Source organism: Euprymna scolopes, chromosome 24 (assembly GCF_053919585.1).
Source record: "Euprymna scolopes isolate OS-2025 chromosome 24, ASM5391958v1, whole genome shotgun sequence".
NCBI lineage: Eukaryota > Metazoa > Mollusca > Cephalopoda > Sepiida > Sepiolidae > Euprymna > Euprymna scolopes.
Genome location: NC_136505.1, coordinates 11,237,784 through 11,250,499, shown reverse-complemented (window position 1 = coordinate 11,250,499; position 12,716 = coordinate 11,237,784). Strand labels below are relative to the sequence as shown.

At 29.8% G+C, this 12,716-nt stretch overlaps 1 protein-coding gene across 50 annotated transcripts in view; it reads right to left on the bottom strand.

Annotated features, from left to right (window-relative positions):
• The window catches only part of LOC145246585 (protein MTSS 1-like), a 395,811-nt gene that overhangs the window by 65,322 nt on the left and 317,773 nt on the right, over window positions 1-12,716 (bottom strand). For 24 of the 50 annotated variants that reach the window (XM_080108203.1, XM_080108204.1, XM_080108206.1 and 21 more), the window contains one exon: window positions 8,646-8,684. The exons of the other annotated variants lie outside the window; for them this stretch is intronic. In XM_080108203.1, the coding sequence (XP_079964329.1) occupies window positions 8,646-8,684 (39 nt within the window). The remainder of the gene's footprint in view (window positions 1-8,645; window positions 8,685-12,716) is intronic. 50 annotated transcript variants of the gene reach the window in all.

The window sequence follows — 12,716 nt, the reverse complement described above, 5'->3', positions numbered from 1 at the left end:
CCTCTGTGGATTGTAATACAAACTCCAATATTTTTCCAAATTCCAATGCAATTACTAATTCTGTACTAAATTAACGATTCTTCATAAATTTCTAAATATTTAACTATGTTATGTTTTCAAGATTACCACAAAAACACATGTTAAATGTGCATATATATATATATATATATATATATATATATATATATATATATATATATTCATATTAAAAGAATATGCAGGTATTGAACTAGTTCCCATTATCATCTCTCCATTGGAGGGTTCTGGAGGAACACAAAGAAAGTTATTTTTTGAGGAGGGGAGTAATTTTATTCATGACAGTCGCCACTACTCCCCCCCCCCTTAAAAAATTATAAAATTAAATTATAAATGGAGATTTCAATATTTATCATAAAAATACCCAAGGTAGTTTTGTGATAAAGGGACGTAACTCTTGTATGCACAATACTATGCAATTTCAGAACAATGTATTTCAATTTTATTTTCAATATTTAAAAAATATTTTAATGGCATTATTAATACTTACAAAATAATTTAATAGTATTTATTTCGATTTGATTTTTAATATTTTGACAAGTTTTAACTGAATATAAAAAATACAATTTTCAAGGCCTTTTCAATAAATTTTCTAAGGAAATAACAAATGAGGCCTTTTCAAGGCAAAATTCAAAATTCAAGGACTTTTCAAGTCTGTATGAAACTTGTCTATACTATGATTAGAAAAGATGTATGAAACTTGTCTATACTATGATTAGAAAAGGTGCATGTAACAGACATCTGCCTGATTACAAAAATTATTTTGGAGTTTTTCTGTCTCAAACTGTCTCTCCTTGTCTCTCGCTGTTTTTAATAAAACAGAGAGAGAATATATAAGATATAATATTACATCTAACTATCGGTTATTTTGAATTCAACTTACTTTGAAAATTCATCATGTCGTTTCAATGCGACAAAGCCACATGCCACGCATGCGATAAATCAATTTACTATGCTGATAAACGAGACACAATGAACCACTTGGAAAACAATATTTCAAAGTTTATGTAGAGTTCCTGCGGTCACACATCTGTGCCTGACTAATAGACAAAGAAAGAGCATGAAAGCCAGACGATAAGCAGAGCCTATCTATTTCTTAAGTTAGGTTTGCAAATTTGATAATTTGTTTTGAGTCACCAGTTCTAGGAAGTTTTTCGACCAGGACTAAAGAGGCTTCCCTCTCCCATTGGTTTGGTACCATGACATACGAGGTCAGTAGCACAGGTTTAGTATCAGAGTTTTCCTTCTAAACGGATAACCTGACCAGACCTATGGACCTGTTGTAACGTGGCCGTTATATTTTAATTGTAATTGTGTCGTTACAGTTCAACCACTTGGACCCGCACGTTATCTGACACTATCACAAACAAACAAAAATAAATCACAAAGAAATAAAAATCTGACTATGCACTTCTTTTTTTTTAAAGTGCAAATGAAATACTTTTAATCATGGTTCTTCCAAAACAACGCATTTTATCATCTTGCAAAAATCTTTTGGCACACACACACACACGATTTTTTTTTTTTTTCTTCTTGCCAACGCTTTCTTGCCTCATATTTACATGTTCACCTTCCCCGGTTCTCAACTTGCTTCTCTCTTTGACCACATAGAGTATTTTTCTCTTCTTTTCTTGTGACGCAAGCTCTCACACACTTCCTAATTTGCATATGTGCTTTAACGGCTGCTACTGCTGCTAATATCTTCGCAAGCCAGCCATCCTTCGGCTGCTACTGATTTTCTCATACGAGTCCCGTTACACCATCAGTAGCTGGATTCTAAACCAAATAATTCTGCGCTGCCTGGATAGTTAGGATTAATTGAGTTACTACTTAAGATAATAAGTTGGTTGGTTGTTTTTGTTTTACGGCATATCAACCCTTTTCAGGTTATTTAATGTCGAATCCAGTGATTTTGAAGAAAATTTCTTTAATAGAATATGTTTTTTTTTCAAGTCGGTTTCTATTTAACTGACAGTTGGGACCCTAACAGGTACTACCACTTCAGGTCAGAGTGGACCTGGGAGCAATGGCAATTAAGGGGTGGCTCCACACTCCCCAAAGCCCACAAAGCTGGGACCTCACCATCGGATATAGTTTAAGGTCGTATCTAGGACCAAGATGATAAGTATCTACTTGAATAAAGTTTCACTCCACCACAAAAAATTAAAATAAAATTGAAGATAATTTCTCCTTTCATTATAAGTGGAAAAGAGTTTTCCATATTTTTTCTCTTAGAGTTAGGAGAAAAAGAGATGGATTCATAGATTCATACCTTTCCTAAGGGTATCAGTAAAAGTAATGCAGTATGTCTTAAAGAACTTGAAAATGGCTTACCAACGTTACCAACTGTGACATGACTGAAATACAGTCATCACTTCTGCACAAATGATGCTAAATACTTGTAAGCATCCATATTCAAAAACTATGTTAGACTAATATCACACGATGCATCAAATTCCAGCAACTTGGGCAATTCTTAAAAGCTTCATCCTATAACTTTGCCAAAATATTGCATTCTCAAGCATTTATTTTATATATAAAAAAAATAAAATGAAGCCAAAATTCTTAAAAAAAAAAAAAAAAAATTACTCAAGACTGGAAGAAAGAACAAGCAGGGTTCATACAGATTTTTATGTCCATTTTCAAGGACTTCAAAGTTTTTCAAGACCTTTTCCAGACAAAATTCAAATTTTCAAACAAAAATTTGATATATAAACAATGATATATATAATAAACCAAAAAAGTTAATAATTGACAACAGGAACAGTAATTTTCATTTACATACAAAACAATATGCCTGTCGACAATCTTATTTACATTTCCTGACCCACTTATATTTGGCCAACGAAACATAAGATGTTATTTTACCATTTGTAGATTGGTGTATACCGTGTTTGTTTTACTTTTAAATTTTTGGTATTGTGGATATGAGAGTTACGTCTATCACAAAACACAATGTTATTTTATGGAAAACATCAGATAGTTTTGTGAGAAAGTGACGTAACTCTTGTATCCACAATACTATGCAATTTCAGAATAATGTAGTTCGATTTAATTTTCAATATTTAAAAAATATTTTAATGGTATTTTTATTTAATACATTAAAAAATAATTTAATAGTATTTATTTCGATTTTATCTTTAATATTTTGACACAAATTTTTACTGGACATAAATAATACAATTTTCAAGGCCTTTTCAAGACATTTTCCAGATTTAAGGATTTTTCAAAGTAATAATAGAAATAAGATTTTTTCAAGGCAAAAGTCAAAGACTTTTCAAGCCTGTACGAACCCTGGAGAGCTAGGTTTACAAAGAATTACCAAAATGGTAATGAAAATATTCAAGGTATTATAATGCACATGCTATAGTTAAAAGGTTTTTTTCCCTCAAACTAATGATATGTGTGGCACAACTAAATTGTACTTATTTTTAACATTTTTACATTCAAATATGTCAAACAATAATTTTAACATTCAAATATGTCAAACCAAAAACCTTTTGATACAAAATCTTGAAGCACAGTTGAAGAAAGATAATTTAAAATCAGAGCTTCGTTAAAACAGTGAGAAAATTCTAGCAAGAAAAAAAGAGTAGAGTTTGGTGTAGGTGATAAGCTGAAACTATGACGAGACTGAAATAAAAAAAAAAAAAAAATGTAGAATAAAAAACACACACGCACACACAAAATAGAGAATTACCAGAAGTGATTGACACTCTAGATGTACAGAATTATTGTTTCTTTTTTGAATTGAAAACGAGTGAATGTTACTCCAAAATCAGTTTAATGCAATTTAATGTCGTACAAAATGAAAACATTTGCAAGAATTGTCTCCCTTGACAGAATTTAATTGAGTGAGAAAAAGAATCAATCACCTTAAAATAATGCTCTAATGATTAGAAGTTTTTAATTTTTTTTTTACAATCTTTTAGAAAAGACTGAAAAATTTACTTAAAAAATAAAATTAATATCTAAATTACTTTTATTATATGAAATGGTACTGAAATACCCCCTCCCATTTTGCCTTTTTAAATTCATAGCAAATATTAATGTAAAGAAAATAGCTTCTTTCATTAAGTTATATACTGAAGATTTGATTACAATCGGCTAGATACTTTATTTTAGCTAGATTTTTAAAAATGTTCTTGCAATTGATGACTTTTTGGCAGATATAATAATTGAACATATGTAAAGTTTTATTATTCAATCAGTTACTCTAGAGAAAATATAAATTACTTTTAATTCTGACTGGAGCAATAACGATATCAAATAATAACCTAGGACTGATGGTTAGTGGTAGGATAAGTCTTTAATATTTTTTTATTTTTTTTATTTACTATCTTTTTTCAGACATGATCACTCTCTACCAAAAGTTAAACAGCCAGCCATGTTTTACCATTCACGTATTGTAAAGACAGCTTTAAACAAGATAAAATTCAGAAAAAAATGTTTCATCGCATTAAAAGTATACAGATTGGTAGATAATTAAATTTGACTGCATTTGGTATGAGTTTTTTTGTTTATAATTCACCATCTATTAAGTATTCTGCAATTTTACAAGAAAAATATATATATTTTTTTTAAATATTGTAATTTATTGATTTTACACATTTTTTTTTTTTTTTAACAAATATTAAAAACATAATACTAATTTTGTACAAACTACTTTAATCTATATACAAAAAAATAATAAATAAATGATCTTATTCAAGGGAGATAATTTGCAATAAAGGAAGTAACTTAACACCTTATTACAGATTCGAACAAATTAAAATAAACGCATAATTTAGAACAGGGGTCACCAAAATACAGCCAACCAAGTGATTCAATCTGGCCCACAGAGCTCTTATGGAAAGCGTAAAAATTTTTGAAATGGAACTATTCAAAAGATAGAGTTGTTTTTTTTTTTTTGTTCAGAAAAAAAGATTAAAAGAATGAGGTTTTGAAGCACCCGTTTCGCTATAAAGCAAAACTAATCAACAAAACATCATTAAACACATCATCTTGGATAAGTATGCCGCATCTTTTTTTTATCTTGACTCTCTGCTATTTATTTACTTAATAAAATTGCTAAACCATTGCAATAGTACATTTGTGATGAACCATCTCCTTTTTCCAATTTCATGCTTCTCAATAATACGAATGAATTAGGAATTGTAAGGATTTTCCAATGTTCCTTTTATTGACATAAAATTTTGCATGAATTTAAACTTTGGAAACAAATGGCCTGTTAACCCTGTTTTATAGTTATTCATCCACTGTTTATGGGTCATTTTATTTTTTACTTTTGACTTGCATAGCCCCTAAAAAGTCATCAATATGCACCCTACCCTACCCCACCCTGTTAGAAAATTTTAGAAACCCCTCCCTGGTTTAGGACGAAAAAAAAAATGCAGAGAGAGTTTTTTAATTGATTTGGCATTAGTAAAATATATGTACACGTGTATATATACATATATATATATACATATATGTACACGTGTGTGTGTATATATATATATATATATACACACACACACACACACATATACACATATACACACACACACACAAAGATGTTTTAATGTGTGTGCATGCACAATTCTAAAAACAATGGATTTAGATATAGTGTATAATGAAAGATTTCATGAGGCATAAAAAATTTGGACCTAGAGATCTACATGCTGTTGATGCGTATACCAAATAGATTAATGTGAATAATAATGAGATTATTAAATAAAAAGAAAAAGCATTTTTGAAAGCTTAGTCTGAAATAGTTGAAAAAAGAAAAATTCAGAAGAATAAGGCTGTGAAGTGTAGCTGTTACAATTTGACACAGTGATTGTTCCGAAAATTGTGAATACAAAAATGTTCAAAAAAATTTTATTTTTTTTTTTTTGCGTGAATTAGAAAGTGAAAATATATTGGAAAAACTTGAAAGAAAGCAAAGAGTAGAGTGGAATGAAATATTTTGTCAAGAAATATTTTTTATACAAAAGATGAAAAACTGAATTTGATATAAGTAAACATAATAAAGAAAATAAAAACAAAAAAATAATGGTTTGTAAAAGATAAAAATAGAAAGATAATAGGATTGGGGTAAAATGAATAATATTTCCATTAATAGAGATGATAGATAGATAGAGACAAAGATATATAAAGAGAGAGAGAGGCAAAGATATAAAGACAGAGAGAGAAAGATATATATATATATATTTATAGAGAAAGAGATAAATATATAGAGAAAGATATATCATATATATATATATATATATATATATATATATATATATATATAGAGAGAGAGAGAGAGAGAGAGAGAGAGATTTTCATAATAGTCATTTGTTGCTTAAACATGGCCTTTGTACTTTATTCTGTAATGTCATTAGGTTACATGACTTTAATGGAATGGCCTTCTATTAATGTAGGACACACTAAACTAGGTTAATATGCATGTTTACTCTATGTTAATCATTAAACGAGACTATTGGGAGATCCCCATAAAATGGATTGATCCGAGAAAGGATGATTTATATGAAAATAGAACTGAAAATCAAAGGGAGAGAATCCCTGTGTAAGTCCCTGGAACAAGGTGTCTAATATAAACTCAGATATTTACACACTGATTTTATTAATGTTCTGTTCGCTTAAATTGGTTTGTGATAACTGGTGAATAAGAGGAGAACAGAGATGCTACATGCATTCAGAATACGTGGAATAATCTTCTTCAAAAATCTCCCCTTCATAAATGTTGTAGAAGGATAAGCCACACAAATGTTTTGCCAGATAAGCAACTAAGAGAAGATGATAATCAAGATCTTTGATGAAAAGCAACATATTGATTCAAAGATAAAAATAGAAAAAAAAAAAATGATAGATTAAATTACAAAACGAAAATACATGAGCGTGAGAGGTAAAAGTAAATGCAAATTTGCTTAGTGATAACAACTACTGCAACAGCCATGAATGGAGAAATTACCAATTTTTCCAGATTAACAGCCAAAAGAGATAAAAAAAGAAAAAAACAAACTTAAAACGTCTCCCTCCAATAATAATTATAAAAAATTTATCACTTAATTGAAATCACTTGCAATAATGAAATTCTCATTGTTTTAAGTAATCCACATTATTTTTTAAGTTAAAAAAAAAAAAAAAAAAAATAAATTAATAATAATAAAAAAATAGACGTTTGGATCGACAACACAAAATGGGAACTTTGTAGTATAAACAAAGTGAATAAGGGTCAAAAACAAATATATATATATATATAGACGTTTAGATCCACAAAAAAAGGGACATTTTTATAGTATAGATAAAAAAAATGAAAAAGCATGACAAATGTTATCAAAGACAAGTTACAGTTCTTCTTTATTATAATAACGAAAAATATTGAATTTCAAGTAAAACAAATGGTACCTACGTAATTGCCATCTCACAAATAGTAACATATCCAAAAATTATGGAAAACGATAAGTTAGAAAAATAATTATTTATGAAAAACAGTTCCAATAAGATTACATGCTGGAGATTTGATCACGTGACCTAAGCAAAAGGGGAAGTAACTCAGTTGAAAGCAGATAAAATGTATTAAAAAAAAATAAACATAACTTACATAATTTGTGAATTTTTTTAAAAGTAACTTTTTTATTGCTTAAATTATAAATTTTTTAATTTTATCTGAGGTGTTAAGCTTATTTTTACTATTCTTTTGGAAATGATATTCTTTTTAAATTGGTATACCTGCTTTTCATAGTGGTACTTAAAACATTTGTCAAGATTTGGATACAAATTTTCTAGAAAGTTCATTTCTACTTGGATTATATTCTGTTAAAAAGACAACTCCAACCAACTAAGTACTCATCAACTACACCGATTATCAAAATTAGTTTACACCTGCCGCATGAGCAGTACTCGTACAGTACATCACTAGGCATATTTCCGCCCATACCTAGTTTTTCATGCTAGATAGCTAGTAGAAAGAAAAAATATTTTTGAAATTTTGAGGGGAAAACGTGTGCTTCTTTAGTATTTGCATGCGAGTAAGTAACTATGATGAATGTATTCACAAACTGTTTTTATTGGGGAAAAAAAAAAATTTTTTTTTTTTAGAAAATTATGTTTTTAAGTAAAAATGATTCAGTATAAACTAGAGCCGAATACCCTTCATGTATAATTTTTTTGTGGATTATAAAACAAAATGTTACTGAAAAAATATTTATGTAATTTTTTTTTTTTTTTTTAAATGTTATGTCAATTTCTTAAAATCCATATCCAATTAAAAAAAATTCCTTTTGACTTTATGTGAGATTTGAACTCCAGTATTGATATAAAAACTACTGCTTTATTGCATAGGCATGCCTATTCCCTTTTTTTTTTGTCAACGAATCACACGTTTCTATTCAAGTAAGAACAGCTAAACTTTCAAAACACCATTTTCAATAGTATTTTATTTAAAATAAAATTGAATTTGTTAATGGCATATAATCTGGAAAACTGGTAATCAATCCACATTTGAGAGGAAGAAAGAGACATAATGATGGTGATCACAAACTAGCTGTAATAATTCTTGCCACCGATGGTGCAGCAGTGGCGAGCAGGATTGTCAGTGTCAGACGCTAGAGAAGACTCACCTTGGACAATGACGTTGAGGAGGCGATCCCGTGTCTTTGCTTTAGAGAGAAAGATAGTTGTAGACATGAAGAATGTATTTATGAAAACTGATGGGATAGAGAGAGGTCTCTACAAATAAGTGGTCTTATTTTGAAAAAAAAAAAAAAAACATTGATAGAAATGGAGTGAAGTAAAAGAAATGAGAAAAAAAAAAAATAAATAAATAAAAAAGGGAGGTAGAAAAAAAGAAAAATTGGAAACAGGGAAGCTTCTAGGAACCATAAAAAATTGATTTCAAGATGTATAGAAAAAGAAAAAATCCAGAAACTATCCAAACAAAGTCTTAAATCTATCTTTATATTCATGCTAGAAACACATTTTTTTTTAAAAAAGAAAGTTTGAATTATGACAATCATAAAAAAAATATTAAAAAATAAAAAAGTAAATCATTTTAATTCAGAGAAAAAAAGTGAAACTAAAATGGTATAAATTAGTAAATGGTAAAAAAAAAAAAAAGACTATCACTTGTTTCGATCGTACTGTTGTCCCCATCTTGAGTGTTATTTGTGCAATGTTTTAGTCAGTGTAGCCTCTGACCTTCAGCAGGCATGTTGGTTGCCATTTTGGAAAAAAAAAAGGAGAAAAGTTCCTGACTCCGTAGACGATTTTGTATCCTTGGAGTTTTTTTTTTTTTTTTTTTTTTTTTTTTTATCACCGTGGTTTCGTATGTGTGAAAAAAAAAATTTGGTTGACAAAAGGGAGATAACTATAATGAAGTTTGACAGGGGATTATCTCCCTTTTAGTATTAAAATTTTAAGGAGGGGGTGGTACAATTTTTATTTTTTATTTAGAACTAGCGAGGGGTACCCAGTGTTGCCCGGGTGTTTGTAGGTGTGTGTGAAAAAAAAACAGGTGCCCGTGAAAAAAAACAAAGCCTTGATGACGCGCAGTTGGAAAATAGTAAAGTGTGAAAAAAAAAAAACAAAAAAAACAGGTGCTCGTTTTTGATTGACGTGACGGCGATAGGTATTTAGCAGTCAGCATTTTGTGTGGGACAGTTTTTAATGAGTTCAATAAATCGGTTTGTTTTCAAAAACCTGCTACCCCGTCTGATATGATCAAGTCGACAAACGTTCACTGGCTCTGGGCCTGTTATTAGAGTCGAGTTTCGCTTTTTGTTTATTCCGAAAACCGAATGTAACATGTGCCGATGCAGGAAATGTGGAATAATTAATGTTTGAAAGTCAATAAAATTAAATAGACAGGCGAGCTCCGTGGTCAAGTGTGAGATATTACAATTTATAGATGATATAAAAAGTTTTAAGAAGTTGTGAAGCGAGCGAGCGCTTCTTTGAAAGAAGCCTTTTGTGGACATCGAGGAAAAGCGTACATACATGCATACATACATACATTTTCGCTTTTATATATATAGATTAGAGATTCCCATATACTGTTGATTTATATGCTCGGTCTGCTTAGTAATTTTTCTTTTTTGAACATATGTGCTGATTCTTTAAGTCGTCTAACTTTTCATCTTGCATCTCTGTCAATTATTTTCACCTCGTTTCATAAAGGGAAGGGTGTTCCTTTTTTTTTGATATGTGATCAACTAGTTCCAACTTTCCAAGATGGCAACTAACACGCCTGACGTAGATTGGAGGGCCACCGATCAAAACGTTGCACAAATAACACTCAAGATGAGAATAATAGTCCGGTCAGAACAAGTGATACAAAAAAATCAGCCCTCATCTAAAAAATTCAAAACTGTAAAAACAAATTGAACCGTAAAAAAAAAAAAAAAAAAAAAAAAAAAGAAAGTGAAAATAAAAATTTTTCAAAAGAAATACAGAAAAAAAAACAAAAAACAAAATAAAATATATAAAAATATACCATGCAGACCTGGAGATTTCTGGGTGAAGCAAAATGGTTGTATACATTTGTAGGGTTAAACAAAATAAACGAGAAACATTTTTATTTTCCAAATATGGCAATATAATGTCACTTTGTTTCAAGTTACACATATGAATTGGACAAGCCAGCATTGTGCTTTCATTGTGACATATGTATAGTCAGGCAAAATGACCTTACACATTTGTAGGTTTAATAAAAAGCAAATAAAGTAAAGAAATAAGTTTTTATTTTTGAAAAGTCTATATAATGCCATTCTTTTTCATGTTATTTTGTTTTGTTTCTTTATAATACCATTGTTTTTCATTTCTTTTTCAGTTGCTGACGTGAATTGGACTGGTGAGCATCGAGCTTTCATTGTGGAAACGTTTATCAAAACAAACGAATCTGTAACTGCAACACAACGAGCATCACGTTTGCACTACAACCTTGGTAGAGACACGATCCGTACTAGCTCGAAACACGATCTTGATATGGGTTACTAACTTCAGAGCTACCGGATCTGAATTAAAATGAAAATCAACTGGCTGACCTTGCATCACCAGAACTCCAGAAAATGTTCTGTGAACCCCTCGACAGTGTGTGGACAATAATAGATCCCATGTGACCGAGATTTAAGTTTTGAAACCTAATGATGCAGAATGGCATTATATGTAATTTTCGAAAATAAAAATATTTTGTTTCTTTACTTTATTTGCTTTTTATTAAACCTACAAATGTGTCAGATCGTTTTGCTGGTCTGTCTAGTCAGAAAAAATTAGATTTTTTTGGTATTTTGTTTTGCTTTCATTAGTTATTTTAATTTGCTTTTATTAAACCCTACATATGATCATTTTTCCCCACCCTGTGTGCATGTATATATATTGTGGACACTCCTATTGGTTTTGATGTACAAGGTCTGTCACAACAACTAAGTTGTTTGGAAATCCACACAGATGATTTGTTTACAGTGGTGAAGGATTTGTGTAGAATTATCCACACTTTGTCATACAATTGCTAATCTTGATTGGTGCAATGGCTACCACAAGAAAGAGCAGACAATAAACCTCAGTTTTTTTGTTTTTTTTAAAGATCAGAGTTTTCCTTCTAGATGCATGTCTTAACGAAAACTGAGGTGCATCTCTTCCAGTTGATTAAACATGTCTCCGGATGCTAACCTGAAAATTTATACACTCCAGCACCGTACATACAGAGTCTAGTATTCCCAAATGGTATGTGCATATATATATATATTGTTTTGAAAAAAGAAAAACCGAATGAATTTATGAAATGATCAACGTTTCGTCCCTATTCAAGAGGACATCTTCAGGATATTAAAAGGAAAAATGCAAAAAAAAGAAAACGATATTGGTAGGATTCTAACACTGTTTCCTTTTCATATGGTATATGATCGTTTTCTTTTTTTTTGCATTTTTCCTTTTAATATCCTCTGCAATAGGGACGAAATGATCATTTCATAAATTCATTCGGTTTTTCAAAACAACATAACGTCAACCATCGCTGGTATTTTTATTTTTATTCATATATATATATATATATATATATATATATATATATATATATATATATATATATATATATATATACATACACACACATCAATGATACTATAATCTCTTAAAGAAGATTAAAAATACTACTGTTGGTGAAAAAGGTAAAATAGAATGTGATTTAGAATTTGAAGAAGGAGAAGGCAAATGAAAGTCGTACACTATGGAAAGAAAAAACATGTAATGGGGAAAGAAAAGATTTATGAAACTTGATACAAAAACACCTTAATATCCCTAATATATACAGGGTCAACATTCTAAAACCAGATGTGTTTAACCATCACTCATAATATTTTATTTATTTTTTTACGAAGTATGTCTTACACAGGTTTTGTTGAAGAACAATAAACTTGGAGACAAAAAATATATTCCTCAGAAAATAGCTGGAAAGATTTTTTCCCCGAGAAGGAAAAGGATGCATATATGTTTCATTAAACAGCAGGTTTAATTCCTGTTTGTTTCTCTTGTGATCCGTTTATTCCATTTGGCAGGCCGATGTTCAAACGTTCTGTTTGAGTGTAAAAAATTTTTGACATTGTTGAACATTTTTGACTTCCATGAGCCATTTTTAATTCATTACTTGCCTGAAGATACGTCATGGAAGTCGAAAACCTTCGCGACTATGTCAATTT